This window comes from Prunus mume, linkage group LG1 (assembly GCF_029339155.1).
Source record: "Prunus mume cultivar Tortuosa linkage group LG1, ASM2933915v1, whole genome shotgun sequence".
Classification (NCBI taxonomy): domain Eukaryota; kingdom Viridiplantae; phylum Streptophyta; class Magnoliopsida; order Rosales; family Rosaceae; genus Prunus; species Prunus mume.
In genome coordinates, this window is record NC_142698.1 from 12,421,174 (window position 1) to 12,436,884 (window position 15,711).

The 15,711-nt window shown below is 38.1% G+C and overlaps 4 protein-coding genes across 4 annotated transcripts; 1 reads left to right on the plus strand and 3 right to left on the minus strand.

Annotated features, from left to right (window-relative positions):
• The first annotated feature begins 1,456 nt into the window (after positions 1-1,456).
• Positions 1,457-2,136, plus strand: LOC103342146 (SAUR-like auxin-responsive protein family). The gene has a single exon (XM_008245736.2). The coding sequence runs from the start codon at positions 1,546-1,548 to the stop codon at positions 1,936-1,938; it is 393 nt and encodes a 130-aa protein (XP_008243958.2). The 5' UTR covers positions 1,457-1,545; the 3' UTR covers positions 1,939-2,136.
• Positions 2,137-3,764: 1,628 nt separating this feature from the next.
• Positions 3,765-5,591, minus strand: LOC103342264 (uncharacterized). Its single transcript, XM_089043810.1, has one exon. The coding sequence runs from the start codon at positions 5,474-5,476 to the stop codon at positions 4,091-4,093; it is 1,386 nt and encodes a 461-aa protein (XP_088899936.1). The 5' UTR covers positions 5,477-5,591; the 3' UTR covers positions 3,765-4,090.
• Positions 5,592-6,096: 505 nt separating this feature from the next.
• On the minus strand, positions 6,097-9,202 carry ADK2 (adenosine kinase 2). The gene is made up of 12 exons (XM_008245735.3): positions 8,909-9,202; positions 8,619-8,672; positions 8,190-8,236; positions 8,048-8,079; positions 7,852-7,953; positions 7,627-7,694; positions 7,404-7,480; positions 7,211-7,308; positions 7,049-7,119; positions 6,896-6,962; positions 6,636-6,819; positions 6,097-6,463 (listed from the first exon to the last, which is right to left on the minus strand). Exons 1-12 carry the CDS (start codon positions 8,989-8,991, stop codon positions 6,321-6,323), a joined length of 1,026 nt encoding a protein of 341 aa, XP_008243957.1. The 5' UTR covers positions 8,992-9,202; the 3' UTR covers positions 6,097-6,320.
• Positions 9,203-10,314: 1,112 nt separating this feature from the next.
• IDH-V (isocitrate dehydrogenase V) lies at positions 10,315-12,714 on the minus strand. The gene is given in 7 exon segments (NM_001326517.1): positions 10,315-10,509; positions 10,822-10,894; positions 10,979-11,088; positions 11,251-11,325; positions 11,400-11,561; positions 11,646-11,966; positions 12,504-12,714. Coding segments are annotated over 7 exon segments (1,140 nt in total). The 5' UTR covers positions 12,711-12,714; the 3' UTR covers positions 10,315-10,317.
• Positions 12,715-15,711: the final 2,997 nt, after the last annotated feature.

A 15,711-nucleotide genomic window follows, 5' to 3' on the forward strand; every position in this document is an offset into this window, starting at 1 on the left:
AAACTTGTATCTCCATGCAAGATATTGGTAATATTTATTTATCAACAAAGTGGTAGGACCTAATTTGAGGACTTGTATAGTTTTTATGGTAAGTTTTTCTTGCCAAACTTATGTTGTCAAAGAGATGCTTAAACTATTAAGAACTAACATGATTAATTGTTCATTTTCACAGTCTAACAATAGAGCATTTCCCTCGACTTAGGTCATCGTTAAAATACCATTATTTATGCATAAATATTGATCATCTATGCGCTTATTTCTTAGAGAAACCTTAAAACGGATCCCATTTTGGTTGGCGAGGAAATGGAGAATGTTACAACAATCGAGAATTGAATTTTCTTTCTATAAGATTATAAAATGTGAGTCCCATTTTATACTCTGCAACCCAGGATACATCCATCCATCCCTTCTGCTACGCATAGCCCATCTCCTGCTTAGAAAGTCAGACTGCGAAGATACTCAAAAACTTATCCAAAATCTAAACTGCAAAGATACTCACAGGATATTAAGACTGCAGAGCAACAATGTTGTACGTACGGATAGTACATGGTGCAAGAAGTGATAAAAAAGCAACAAATTAGTGCTGCTGATCCTGATCAAATCTTGAATGCAGCTAAGTGGGGAAATAATTATAAAAAAAGAGAAGAGCAATTGCCTTAGCTCATATCCCATATATCTTACCCCAATTGTGATCTACAGCAGAGCAGGAATATCAGAAACTTTTGACTTGTAATTGGCTTTCTCATTAGCCGATCATCATCTTCAACTCAGACACTAAGCAAAACAATAGGTAAAATAATATCTACAGCTAAAAGAATGTTGCTTGCACTTGATGATGTACACAAAAGGCACACAATCTAATCTCTCTGCACTACTGGTTTTTTATGGAGCTGTTTTCTTTTTCTTTCTACACAAAAGGCACACAATCTAATCTCTCTGCACTACTGGTTTTTTATGGAGCTGTTTTCTTTTTCTTTCTTTTTTTTTTGGCAGATTCATATATTAAATTCAGCAAAAAATCATGGCATTACAAATAAGTGGGATCGCACACACTTTGTCCAAGAAGCTTATCCCATCCTTAGTTTCATATCTTATCTTTTCCACTCCCAACCTGTGGGGTCTTTAACTTCGAGAACTTCGAAAAATCACTCATCAAGCACCATGTTTTCTTAAGAGAAAGAGAAGAAAAAAAAGACTGCTCACAGTGTGGCATGTTTATTTATGTATGAGTGTATAATCTTTGAGATGCATGTTCGTACAATTTCGTATCAAGATGCATTTATATTAAAGGAGTGAAGGGTACAGCACGGTAGAGCAAAGTTATATAATTTGATCACATTTAAAAAGAAAAAAAGAAATATCATCTCTCTCAGCTTCCCTCTCTTAGCTAGCCTATCATGTCAACCATTTAATGCTCCAAAATAGTGCCTCCTCTTCCACACCTATATATACCTTTCACCTTCGTACAAAATAAACCAACCCATCTATTTCAACTCTCTCTCTCTCTCTCTCTCTCTCTCTCTCTCTCTCTCTCTCTCTCTCTGTATGCATACAAACATGATGAAGGGGAAGTTTGTAAGGGTGTGTGCAAACAAGTGGAGGAAGATAGGAAGTAGAGGGAGCTTACCTTCTTCTACATGCTGTGAGAATTGCTGTCAATGGGCTTTGTGGTCTTCCATGCATGAAGAAAACTCAATCCCAAAAGATGTCCCAAAGGGTCACTTAGTAGTCTATGTGGGTGAGAACCAGAAGAGGTTTGTGATCAAAGTCACCTTACTTAATCACCCTCTCTTTAGGGCATTGCTCGATCAAGCTCGAGAAGAATACGATTTCCATGCTGATTCGAAACTCTATATCCCGTGCGACGAGAGTCTTTTCCTCGATGTTGTTCGATGCTCTAGCTCTCCGGTTGATCGAAGGTTTCCTCTGTGTCTTTGAGAATTCAGTTCGGTACTAACAGACAACACTGAGGTATTTAATTGATTCATGAGGTCCGTGCTCCAATAATAATGCAAATCAGCAGATATGCAGCCTTATTGTTGTACAATATGTAGAGTTGTAAAACATTTAATATGTTCTAGGTCACCAATGTAATTCAGTTCAAGAATAGTAAATTCTGTTCTGCTTACTTGCTCAGGACTTGGGCTGTTTTTTTATAAGCATGGCGCATATGAAAACAAACATAAATGAAGTGGTCCAAACTAAGTACACCAGAGCTAAAATTTGATGCACACCGGATCTCAGAAGGACCAGAACCAACCAGTCAACTAACTGAGACCAACTTGTCACAGTTTTTAAGTGGGCCAAAATTTTCAGTTGCTCATGCAATGCAAGAGCACTCAGAAACTAGATGCATATTTGTGAGTGAGCGCTCAGTTTACATTTTGGCCATTGGCAAAGCGGTTGACTGGTTGCTGGTTGCATTTATTTAACCCAAAAAGACCCAAAAAAGAAAAGAGAAAAAAAAAGAAAAAGAGATGGAGGTTCTGATGTCTGAATTAAATGGAATCCAACTAATTACTGGCTATATTTGAAACCATAATCATGGGTATGAGGACTTTTTAGTGATTTAGTAATTTAAAATTGCAGCATATGAACATCATATATTTGAGATTTTATGTCATTGACTTCCTACCCTCTATCAGCAGTGTTCCAGATCCCCTTCTTCCTCTTTTATTCATTGTTCCATTAGTTATTCCATGTGGCAGCATTGGATTTGATAATATTATTTTAACTAAGATATTAAAATAAGTCATTTCATGTTCCATATTAGTTGGTGCCTAAAATTTGAGTATTATTATTATCTTTTGAAGTAAATAAATATATATAGTCAGTTCTTTGTTAACAGTGTGGGATCTGCAGATCCAGTGAACAGCTAAGTCATTGCCTTTTATTTTCCAGGTTTCAAGCCAAAGTTGCAAAAGACCTTCCAAGACCTGCTTTCTTCCCATAAAATTCCAAAGAGGAAGGCTACCAATTAAAGGTACTGGACATGGCTCAGATGACTTAAAAATATTGAAAACTGATTACTTCTCAAAGGCCCTTTTAGCATACCATCCAAGCATAAACTCTATCAATTCAACAGGATGTTGGAAGTCAATTTCAAAGCTATAATGAATCAGATTCTATGCTAGTTTGACGAGACAGGGCATGCTATGAACCAATCAAATAAAGGACTGGATTAAAACCACTAATCTTTCTTGATCCAGTCTCAGTGGATAAATACCTATGTCATTAATGGATTGTTCATCAGTCATCACCGCAAGGGAATAGCTTGGCAGCAGCAGCTAGGTGGCTTCAGTCAAGTACTTAATGGGTGCCTCATTAAGCGAAGCACAGCAAAGCCTATCCATTAGGCTCTTACAAGATAAAGCCTATCCATCTTCTACAATCTCATCATGAAATTATACAAGTTGCCTCACTGCACAAAATGAATATAGACCGTATAACGAAAGCTCTTGATAGCTCAATGCATATTTCATATGACCCTAGACTCATTTATATACATAAAACACCTCAAGAATGCACAATTATGTACTCTCACAAAGGTTATCTACTTTTCTCATCTCATCGCATTTAGCTTACTGTAACATGAACACTAATACATACCTATACGGTGGCCCGTAAAGTAAATTAAGGTGCATTCACAAATCCTGTACAATGTTTACAACCAAAATGAAAACAGAACAGTATCCTTCAAAAAGAAATTCCTCTATAACAAAAACAACCGAAAAAATGAAGGCTGAATGCTGTAACAATCTAAGTAACTCTTACAATGACGATTCTGAATTGCTTTCATTATCATCAACAAAAGGAGAATGCAATACAGGGAATTAAAACAATGATTGCAATGTCATTTACACATGAAGGATTCTTGTGCAAGGTAATACACAAGTAGTATACTGCTCTCTGATACATTACATACAACAACATTGTCTGGCGACTACACTAAACAATAGCAGTGCTGAATATCAGGGAATCCAAAGCAGGAACACACAAAGCACTGAAAGATTACCAGGAATGTAGTGTTACAACTGAAGCCTGCAAGAGAAACTGCCAGCCATTTACTGCCAAGTATCATCTAAGGCCGTCAATCTAGCGCTCCGATCCTATCCCCCTGAGAACTAGCATCCCTACACCTCGCCCTCGCTGCAAAGTAAAATATCAGCCAAGCCACCATAAAGTAGACTTCCACAGTTGCCTGAAAAAGCCTGGCAAACGATTTTCCACAAATTCGAGCTACAATCCATCTTACAGATGACCCACAAAATATAGCTTCCAAACACTTAATCTGGATAGCTTGGTGCAACATTGACAGCATCAAATAACACCCTTCCTTGACAATCTCCCTTCCATTCTTCCTCGAATCCACTATGGCAACCCAAGCATCGACAGCGAATACGAATGCCACCAATGTATCCAACACGAACCACATTAACAGAAACCCAGAAATCTCCTTCTCATAACCTCGAATCCACGGAGGCATAACCGAAAAAGGCATCAACTTTAACCTGATGAAAAGTTTAAAAAACGAGTACTGGTCCTCAATTTCCCCGAAATACCACAAGCCAAGAAGCTGAGTGAGAGCATCTCTCACCGCCCACCTCATGAGAATGAACCCAGAGAGCCTCTTGACGCCCAGTCTAGACCCATCCCAAACCAGACCAACAAACGAAGTAATCCTCCCGATCAGATCATTCACAACTGTGGTAAACACAACGCCAAGAACCCATGAATACGTAATAAGAAACCCAAGAATTACCCAACCGTAAGCTGCAGATAAGAAACTCACAAGAAAGAACAACGTCGCCACATCTCGGCGACCCAGCTCCAATCCCTTGATGAAGAATTGCAAATCGACGACCCGATCATCCAATTCCTCATCACCGCCTTTCTCCTCTCCTTCACTGCTATTGCCTTCCCTATCTCCCTCTCCAGCTCTGTCATCGGAAATGGTGAATTTCTCGGCTTTGAACGTGAGACCGGAGCGGACAATTTCAGAAACCCTAGTTCCGTAAGTTCCATTAAACCCTAATTTGGAGGTGGAGTGAGAGGCGGAGGAGAAAATGAGGATAGGGGCGATGCGATTGGGGCCGAATTGGGAGCGAGTGTCGTCGTCGTCACCGGAGAAGAAGTCGTCGTCTAGGGTTCCGACTCGGGTGAGGTGGAGAAATGGACGGTGGCGGCGGCGGAGGGTGACCGGAGAAGGGGAATCCGCCGGAGATTGGGAAGAGCGGTGATTGGGACTGGCAGCGCCGGCTAGATCGAGGCGGGAGAGGAGGGACTTGAGAGAAGGGTCGCGGTCGATGAAGGATGTGAGGAGGTAGGTCCCATTTTCGACGACCGTACGGAAGGAGAAGATGAGGAGGGAGAGGAAGAAGAAGGTGAAGAGGTTGCCGGCAAACGACGTCGTCGCTTGTCTCAGGACTTGGGCGGTGCTGCGCAGGTGGTTCAGCCGTGGATGCTGATCGCTCATCGCGGTTTTTTTCGAAAAAAAACGTTTCTTTTTTTTCTTCTGTTTTTCTCGGCGTTTTTTGGTTTTTGTTTTTATTGTTGGTGTGAGTTGTCTTGTGACTTTGTGAGGAGAGAGAGAGAGAGAGAGAGAGAGAGAGCACGAGCGATTGGTGTGTGATACAACACTCAGAGAAAAATCTACACGCGTCGTGTTGTAGAGCTACGACGTCGTCTGGGAGATGAATACAAGGTGAAGGTCATATCAGCCAATTTGTCTTGTCTGATGAGGCAGTTTGTGAGCGTCACAAATTAGACGTTCGAAAATTGATGTTTTTTTTATGGGTAAAAACTATTATATTGTGTTTTTACTACGTCGAAAAAATTAAACTTGAGAAATAGTAATTACCTTTTAAAATTAGCTTCTCAAACTCTTCCTACCCTCACACATGAAATGTTTTTTTTTTTGGGGAGGACCTTTCCTATTGGAGACCTAGGCCCTTTTTTTATTGGGCAAGTACTTGGACCATTTTTCATCATCCTTGATGATGGGCCAGCAGTATAATGCGATCAAATATTGACATCCCCAAAGTTTATTTTGTGAAATGCGGCCAACATAATAATTGGATGATGATAAACTGAATAGGAAAGACGAAAGAGAAAGTAGCTAGCATTCCTCAACACAATATAACATACGTATAAACTTTCTCCTCACTAGGCTTAATGGGCAATTTCCGGATGCATCGTCCATCCAAATGACTAGAATAATTAATAAGCAAATACAAAGATAGAATACTAGAAATAGACTTCTAAACAATCAAAATTTTAAATAACACATAGGAAGTAGAGACAGACACAAAAGGAATGGCTTAATTGAAATCAGGCTTCTCTGGGTAGGTGCAGCCAGACCTTTGGATGACAACATTCGCGGCATAGTTGCCTGCTTTCACACAGTCTTCGACTGGTTTCTCTTGAACTAACTGAGATAGAAAACCTCCAACAAACGCATCCCCTAGACCAAAAACAACATAACAAGTTAATCACAATTTCAATTGTTAGTCACTGTTACTTTAACTAATCTGATGGAGCGACATTGATAAAAGTCATAATCTTATGTGACAAACATTTGGATGCTTATGCTAATGCTTTCAAGAATGCCCTACAAGCTGCTACACAAGACATACCTGCTCCGTTGGTATCAACCAGTTTTTCTTTGGGCAACCTTATGACTGGGAACTTTTTCACTTTCCCATCCTCAGCAACAACTACGGGATCTGCACCCTGAGTAATAACAGTAATCCTCTTGTGTGTTCCTGATGCTTTGGGCCACTGGGAGATCTTTAGAGCTATTTGCTCGACATCATCAGTCTGTTAACTCAATCAATCAGAATCAATTAACACTATGAGTGGAAACCATTAATGTGGTCTGGCACTAGGCAATTACCTCCCAGCCATGGACTTTTGAAAAGGTTCTAGCTTCCGTCTCATTTCCAAAAACAAAGTCCATATACCTAAATTTCAATAAATAAAAAAAGGCACATCTACATCAGTATGTCCATATTACTCTATTACTGTAACAAAAAGGATAGGAACTTACGGCAAAACTTTCTCCTGAGCATCCTTGAAAAATTCACAGATAAATGGAGCAGAAAGGTTCATTGAGAAAACCTGCAGATAAAGGGAAGGTCAAGACTGTTTCTTGCAAACGCGATTGAGAGCAGAAAACAAGATGAAATTTCAAAGATATAATATTTCAAACCTTGTTAGTTGCAGCTGCATGTTCAGCAACAAGCTGAATGGAGTCTGGGGATACAGTAAGAAAAAAACCAGCAATATAGAAGTACTTGGCCTTCTCAACTGTCCAGTCAAGATTTTTCAGAGAAATTGGGTCAGAAGAATGCATTACTAGAGAAATGAATCACAAACCTAAAACACAAAGGTTGAAAGGGTACCCAAAGCCCAATTTTCTGGTCTTTTTAAATGCTCAAACTTGTAACAGTTAGCAGCTGACAAATTGGCAATAAGTGACCTGCATATACATACCGCATGATTATTGTCAGTCCACTAGACTGAAAATTACAAGTATATTTTACAGCTACACTAACATTTAGAGGACAGTTAATTAATTGGAAAGCATAATTTGAAATTTCAAAACAAGCTTGATTTTAAACTGACCTTTCACCACCTACAACACAAACGGCACAGGTTCCTGTTGGTGCAGACTCATCCTCATAATAGTGAACCTAGTTCAGAACAGCAATAGGTAATATAAGTCGGTGAGACAATTTATGAGGAAAAAGAAGTTTTACTTTTTTGAACTGCAAAAGAGTTCCTGTCTTTGCGTGTGTACCTTATTCATAAGTAAGGAATAATGCAGAAGGAAACAAAGAAGACACTTACATTAACACCAGCAAGTTTTGAGTTCTTCTTCATCTCTTCCCCATACTTGTCCTTTCCTATGGAACCCATATAACTTGTTGCACCAGGTATTTGAAGCATCCACTGCAGAAGGTAAAGAGAAATACACTCAGTGGTGAATTGATGAAGGATATAAAGGATCGAATTTAATTATCACAAGAAACATTTCATGAAGTACCTGGGCAACTCGGATTGAATTTTGAGTAGCACCTGCAGAAATCAAAAGTTCAAATTCAACTCATTGTGAACGTATTTATAAGTTTAATATATCCACAACAAGACTGTTTGAAAAGCCAGGCGATCCAAAATCGATGCTGTACCTCCAGCAATGTACTCCACATTATACTTGGAAGACAATTCATCATACCTGAGACAAACATCCATGTTGGTCAAGATTTCATCCAGCTAAAGATATGTCTAACAACAAAGTATTGTGTCACAGTCGCATCAAAGAGTGGATGACTTTAATTTTACATAAATGAAACTGTTGAAGACCTTTTAGATAAATATAAACCCTAAGCTCTCCTTACTCCTTCGTAGGCGTACATATATGATATTTGTTGAATGGAAAGAGTAACACATTTTAAATTCCAACTGGTCATGTCAATGTAGTTTAACTAACACACGGTTCACTTTCCCTCTCTTTGAATTGGAAAATTAAGCAAAAAATAATGATCCACAAAATCTCTAACAGATTCATATCTAGTCTACAAAAGTACACATCCTAAATACAAGATTAAATTGCTTACATGGATAGGTGCTTGTCCTCGGCAAGAATCGCATTGTTGAGCTGCAGGTCATATCTGTTACACAAAAGCAAACAACATCATGTCTCAAATCAATCCCAGGACACCAAATTACGTGTTCCTCTAGTTCAGCGTAGAAGGCCTAAGCTTAAAACATGAGCTAAAACTACATAGTTGAGCTAGAAAAGCTCAAGCTAAGCAATAGATCAAACAGCTGGAGGGCTAGGAGAAGCTTCATGGATCTAAGGATTGAGCAAAAGAAAATCAAAAGGGGTTGAGAGAAAGCGACGTACTTTTGCAAGAACTCGTCGTCGACGACGGCGGAGATGTCAAGGAGGGGGTTGCCCATCCCCAATAGAATTCCTTCGTACGCCATTGGAGAGGACAAGAAATGTGAGAGAGCTAAAGCTGAAGATTTGGGTTTAACAAAGAGTAGCAAGTAGCAAGATTCAGAAATGAGATCAGATCTATATTGGTAATGGTATTGGGAGCCAAATGAGTAGATATATAGGTAGAGAGGTTTGCTTCTGTGCCTTTGCAGTGAAGTGCGGCTAGTGGCTCCCTCCCTATTTCACCAAACCAATCCCACTGGGCACGCATTCTCGGGAAAGGCTTTTCCCACTATTTGGGATTTTTTTTTCGTTAATTCTCGCATTTTGTTAAAGAATAAGTAAGAAATTATTCTTTCTTTTTTCCTTTTTTAATGGAAAAAACAGTTAAGGGGAGAGGGGAGGCTACCTCATCCTAGGGTCAGGGCATATCAAAGCCTATTTGATGACTTACTTATAAAGAGGGTTTTATAGTATAGTATAATATGCTAAGACTCGAACTAAGGACTTCTATTTAGGGAGTAAGCAATTGCTCCAAATCACTATACTAGTAGGTGTTTACTATTTTGCTTATTGAAGTACAAAATAATGCCTAACGTGTCTACTAATAAATTGTTTTGGGCCTCTTTTTTAAATTTTTTTTTTTTTAAAAGCAAGTTGTGTAATATTTTGCTTATGGTCTCAACTCAACTAGTATGTGAACTATAATCCTTTGTTAAATCAACCACCGACACAATTGGTTAACTAGGTAATGAAGAAAGAAATTTGAGTTATTATAAGAAAGATCCACATCCAAATGTGCATGAATTATGAAAAAGATCCTTGGGGTCGTTTTGCAATATAACATACTTGTGTATGTGGGGACTCGTGTGCGCTTGTTTTGACACATTTGTCCACATGGGAGAAGTGGATGAACCAGATGAAACAGTTGAACTTGAAACACTAAAACGAAAAAAATCTAGGATATAAGGTAAGAGGGAGACACATAGGAAAAACATCATATGATTCATATTATTGTATTCTTATTTCACCAAAAATTTTGACAAAACAATAAAATAATACCATAGAAGATCCATGGCACAATGATTCTCTGAGAAGGCACTTGAACACAAAATGTTTATTTTGAAAAATACTGCATAGGAAGATGAATATGTAAATATGTGAATATGTTAGTTTCTCCACTTTTTGCCCTTCAAACCTCTCCACGACGGGACAAAAATCTTCGTAATCATCCAAGTGAAGTGATATTATTCCCCTTCAGAAACAACTGAAGAAACGAGAAAAAAAAGTTTGAAAACATGACTCCAAAAGGAGTCACAATAATCTGTTGACTACGAATCCAAAAAACCCAAATCCTACTAAGCATCATCCTCTCAAAGATGATCGCAGATTGCCTTCGTAAAGTCGGAAGTTGACGATGCGCCACCAAGGTCAGCTGTTCGGAACTTCCCCTCGGCAATTGTGCTGAGGATTGCATTTTGGATCCGATCAGCTTTATCATGGAGCTCCAAATGGCGTAGCATTGTAACAGAACTTAGAAGCAGAGCAGTTGGATTTGCCAAGTTCTATGAAATTTAAACAAAAGAAAGATGACTTAGGAGCAAATTGATACTAATACATACAAAACCTATTTCCAAACAAGCAGAGCTTAATAAGTTTACCCTCTGAAAAAATAAACAATTCATATAAAATGTACTCAACAATATCAATACTAATATGGCTTTCATTATCAATTTATGCTAATCCTCTTAAATAGGACCACATCAACAGTTACCAAATACTAAACGATAGGATGGGGTAGATGAGGGTATTGAATGGACTTCTTGTGTAATTACATACATAGCAGATTGAACATCACAAGGTTCAAGAATGCTCACCTTTCCAGCAATATCAGGTGCTGAACCATGTACAGCTTCAGCAAGGGCAATGCCTCCCTCACCAATGTTGCAACTACATAGGAAGGCAATTGGTGTAAGATGATATTTGGTTCGTACTACAGAAGGGAATTAAACATGCATATATTTTAAGCCATACCTCGGTGTTAATCCCAAACCCCCTATCAACCCAGCACAAAGGTCACTAATAATATCACCATAGAGGTTAGGCATGACTAGCACATCAAAAAGTGCTGGATTCTTCACAAGCTGCATAAGGTAAAACAATTAGTTAGCGAGACCTTAGTTTTTTCCTCTAAAAACCCCCATACTACATGCTTAATGTATAGTTTTTTTCCCCTTCTTTATGGTAAATAATAAAGTATAAAAATTAAAAAATTTCCCCAAGTTTAAAGGGAAATTTATTCATACCATCATACAGCAATTATCAATGACGACTTCCTCGTATTTTATGTCAGGGTACTTCTCTGCAACCTCACGACAACACTGAAGCAAAGATCAAACCAGTTTTGATACGAGTATACTTGGGAAAACAATCAACTAGAATGTAGTTAGCAAACCTTAAGAAAAAGACCATCAGTTTTCTGCATAATGTTTGCTTTGTGTATCGCAGACACTCTCTCTCTTCCATGGGTTTTGGCATAATGGAAAGCATACTCAGCCACCCTCAAGCTTGCCTGACGGGTTATGATCTTGAGGCTCTCAACAACACCTCGCACCACCTACCACAAAAACAAGGAACTTAATCAAATTTATGTACATAAAAAATATCTGACTGTTATTCTGCTGATTCTTTAAAGACTTACTTGATGTTCAAGTCCACTATACTCCCCTTCTGTATTTTCACGAATAGTGATAAGATTGACATCATCATATCGAGTTTTATATCCAGGAAGGCTGTAACAAGGCCTGACATTTGCATACAAATTAAGTTCTTTCCTCAGAGTAAGGTTCAATGAACGATGACCTTTCCCAATTGGTGTGGCCATTGGCCCTTTCAAGCCTACCCGGTTCTTTCGTACCGATTCTAAACTTTCCCATGTTAGAAAACTCTGAGTTCTAGGATCAATTTGGTCCCCAACGTAATGCTCTTCCCATTCAATTGGCACTTCAGCTTCTCTGAATACCTGCACCCACGCAAATTTTGAACTGAATCAGAACTTGAAACCATAACAGAGTAAATACAGACAACAGCCATCACACACCATTAGTTATTAAACTAGGACATTGTCTTAATCATGCAAGAACTGAATTTCGGCATTTAAATTATCGACATTTTTCTGGGAAATGTGATCTCTTCTTTAAATTTGCATTTGTATGATGAGGTAGCTCCCTGATCGATTCAGGAAAATAAATTCCCATTGAAGCAAACTTCACAACAAATCAAATCATCAAACTCTAAACCGTTCAAAAATACTTGATCAGCCAAAAATTATTATCTTAATAACAGACTAATATCCAATGAAACATCTAAATTCCACTAAGATTTCAAAACCCTAAACTTTAAACTTTCAAGTGCATGTCAGTGCAAGTGTGCGTATATATGTCTGAACGCACACATACAATACATACATACAGATATTAATATACAACTCTGATGCAAAATAAAAGGGGCGCAAATGGAAAATTGGAACAGAAGAAGGCGACAGAGATCGGAGAGGGACCTGTTTGACGGACTCGGCGATCTCGGGGCCGATACCGTCGCCGGGGAAGAGAGTGGCACGGATCGGAGTGGAATCAGACGAGAAAACCCTAGCTGCCTGTGATGATGGTGATGAAGAAGATAGCAGGCTAGGGCTAGGATTCGCGGCGCCGGAGAGAAACTGGGTCGAGCGGCTTCCGAGGGCGCGCCTCAATAGGTGGGAAGCCATTATCGCTGCTTGTGTAATTTGGCGATCGAAGAGAATAACACAAAACTTTTTTCGGTCTATAACTAAATGAACAGACAGACTGGAAGAATATTATTATTTATTCCATTGACTAGCAATAATTTTATTTTTTCAATTTCTTTTGTTGGAATAATATATTCTCCGCCAATTACTTATTTTCTTTTTTAAGCCTTAAAAGAAAACCTTTATTTTGGAAACAAAATGTTAAACTTTTTTTTAATAAAGGAGAAAGGGGATTATAATACAATTACACTAAACATTTTATTTTTCGGAAATATAAATTAGACTAAAAAAAATTTGAAGCTTACAGAATTTTGGGAATAGGATGATACATGTCGAAAAAATAAAAGATGAAAGACTAATAACACTAAACCTAATGCTAACGAGTCTAGTCTAGTGGAAATGGACCTTAACTTACATACAAGGGATTTCAAGTTCGAACTCCATGACATCTTAAATGTATGTGTATGTATGTGTGACTTCCATGCAAAAGACTATTACTTGTACTCAATAACACTAAACCTAATAGTTTCACAAACCTTGTGAGAACTTTTTTATTTATTGTTTGATGAAAAACATAACTGAAATGGTCTCAGTTTCTGCAGCCTTAGGCCTTCTGAGAGCTTTAAACCCACCAGGAATGGTCAATGGACTTTATATGCGAGTCTTGTTATGCTCCCTTATACTTACACAACTTATTAGTTGGGTTGGGTCAGGCCCAGAAGATACTCTTACGTCTTACCCTGTCACTTCATTCTATTCTTGTGCACAATCTTGATGTTCCTAAGAGCATTTCCACTGAGAGGCCTCTGAGCAAGAGACCTTCTAGGCCCCCAATTCAATTTCCAACGCCCAAGTCAGGCCAGAGTAAGAGCTGGGCTCTATTAACCTGGGCAAGCCCAAACGCAAGACTTGTCTGAATTGCTATATGGGCATGCTGACCTAATGCTAACGTCATTGTGACGTCAACAACCAATTTAAATAACAAAAAAATTAAAAAAATACTAAAGATTTCATATTTTATTTTATTTTATAAATACCTAGCCATGTTCTTCACTTCCCACACCAAAACTCTATACAAATTCCTCTCATCATATATTATGTGGATAGTGGTTGCCATGGCAATGGGTGGAAAACCAACAACAAAAAATTGATAGGGCAGACACTATTCATGTGAATAGTAACAACTTTTGCTTCCTCTTCCTTTTGCCTTGACAAATGAGTGGAAATGCTCTAATGAACATATGATTTTTAGCTCCATTTTCTCAACCTAGGCAGATTTTGATAGTTTGTACTTTTGAACTTGTGGATTTGATTAGCGGGGAATACACACTTTCTTCTAACCTTCGATAGATAGTCATTCACACATGTTTAGACAATTGTTAATCATGAGTGCTTATGGACTTTACAATGGATTAAACATACATCAACAACGAACGGACGTCTACATGTGCTTGAATACTTGTGAAAGCAAAACTCATACTTGGAACTTAAGTTTGGTTTTAAACAATTACTCGATAGCAAAACTCATCTTTAGGCATTGAAGTATAAAACCAGGGGACTTAATGCTGGCACAAAATGGATGCAAGTTAGTGCACGATTCACAAACATGGATGATTATTTCATTTGGTGATTGGGATCGATTGTGCAGCAAAAGCTCAGACAAAATAATGTATCAAAATAAAAGGCCCAAAAAAAGGAGAAGAAAGACAAACCAGAGTCTTTCAGTGCCCCAATTGTATCTTTTTGTTCAAAATGAAGCCTTGATGGTGTCACATCTCTGAGACTAGAAGTATGAAATTTAGCTTTATGCGACAAGCAAAATAACAATAAAGCTGCTAATGGGTCAGATTTTACAACACATGCTAGAACTGATAAATTCTTCATCCCAACCTTCTCTAGCAATTGTCAGGCTTTCACAACCTCCTACTGCACACAATTCTTCATCCCAGCAAGTCTCAACATCACAAACTGTTCAAAGAATGAGACTGAAGTCTCCAGCAAAGAAAGGAAGGCCATGGAGAGTTTGAGATGATGTTTTATGGAACTGTAATTGGTTTTTGATGGAAGTGGTCTAAGGTTTTTGATGTATGATATTGTTTTTTTTTTATGGAAGCTTTCTAAGGGTTAAAGTGATGAAACTGAAAGCGATTTTTGATGGAAGTCATGTAGGGGTTAATGTGATGGAACTGAATGTGGTTGATATGATGTAATTGAAAGTGATTTTTTATGTATGAAGTTGGTTCAATTTGTTCATAGTGGTTGATAGTTTAGTTTGTTCAATTTGTTCAATGTGTGTTGTCTATAGTTCAATTTGTTCATATTCTTCCCTTTCATTTTCAGCGCTTCTTCTTCGTCCAGAGTAAAGCATTCTTCTAGGATGTGAAAATGGAACTGTAGCTTTAGTTGCGCCCTAAACACAAAAACCCATATATAAAGCCCTTCTTGCCCTCCAATCCAACAAGAAATGTAGGGAAATGGTTCCAAATTGGCAGCAAATGGGTCTGAGGCGTTGAGGAGGTCAAAGGAGGTTGGTCTGACAATTATATCCTTCATAAAATGGGCACGTGATTCACATAATGAGACTTAATGATTTTTTTGACGGAAAGTCACGATAGGGATATTTAAGAGCACACATATTAACGTTAGAGACCACAAGTTATACAAAAAAACTTTAAGGACGAAATCTGATAGTTTCACGAACGTCAGGATGTTTTGTTATAAAAAGCCATTTATGTTATATTAAGATTATCTAGGCCGGTTTGTTAACGAAATGACGAGACAATATATATATATTATTGAACTATTTGTTCCAGTAACAATAATGTTATTTTAACAACTTAGTGGTAGTTAAGAGCATTTTTAGTACGATGTCATTTTTTGTATGTCCAATGATTATTCATGAAATTTGAGCTCTTTGGATTATTGAAGTGGACAAGACTTGTGCAGTTGAACAGTGTCAAAGCATCTCTCTCTCTCTCTC

What these genes read in the sequence shown, in the direction of transcription:
- LOC103342146 (XM_008245736.2), top strand. Translation starts at nt 1,546, where the DNA reads ATGCATACAAACATGATGAAGGGGAAGTTTGTAAGGGTGTGTGCAAAC.
- LOC103342264 (XM_089043810.1), bottom strand. Translation starts at nt 5,476, where the DNA reads ATGAGCGATCAGCATCCACGGCTGAACCACCTGCGCAGCACCGCCCAA.
- ADK2 (XM_008245735.3), bottom strand. Translation starts at nt 8,991, where the DNA reads ATGGCGTACGAAGGAATTCTATTGGGGATGGGCAACCCCCTCCTTGAC. An exon ending in CAAAACTTGCTGGTGTTAAT is followed by an intron (nt 7,695 to 7,851) that starts GTAAGTGTCTTC and finishes GTTCTGAACTAG; the next exon opens with GTTCACTATTATGAGGATGA. An exon ending in GCTCAGGAGAAAGTTTTGCC is followed by an intron (nt 6,963 to 7,048) that starts GTAAGTTCCTAT and finishes ATTGAAATTTAG; the next exon opens with GTATATGGACTTTGTTTTTG.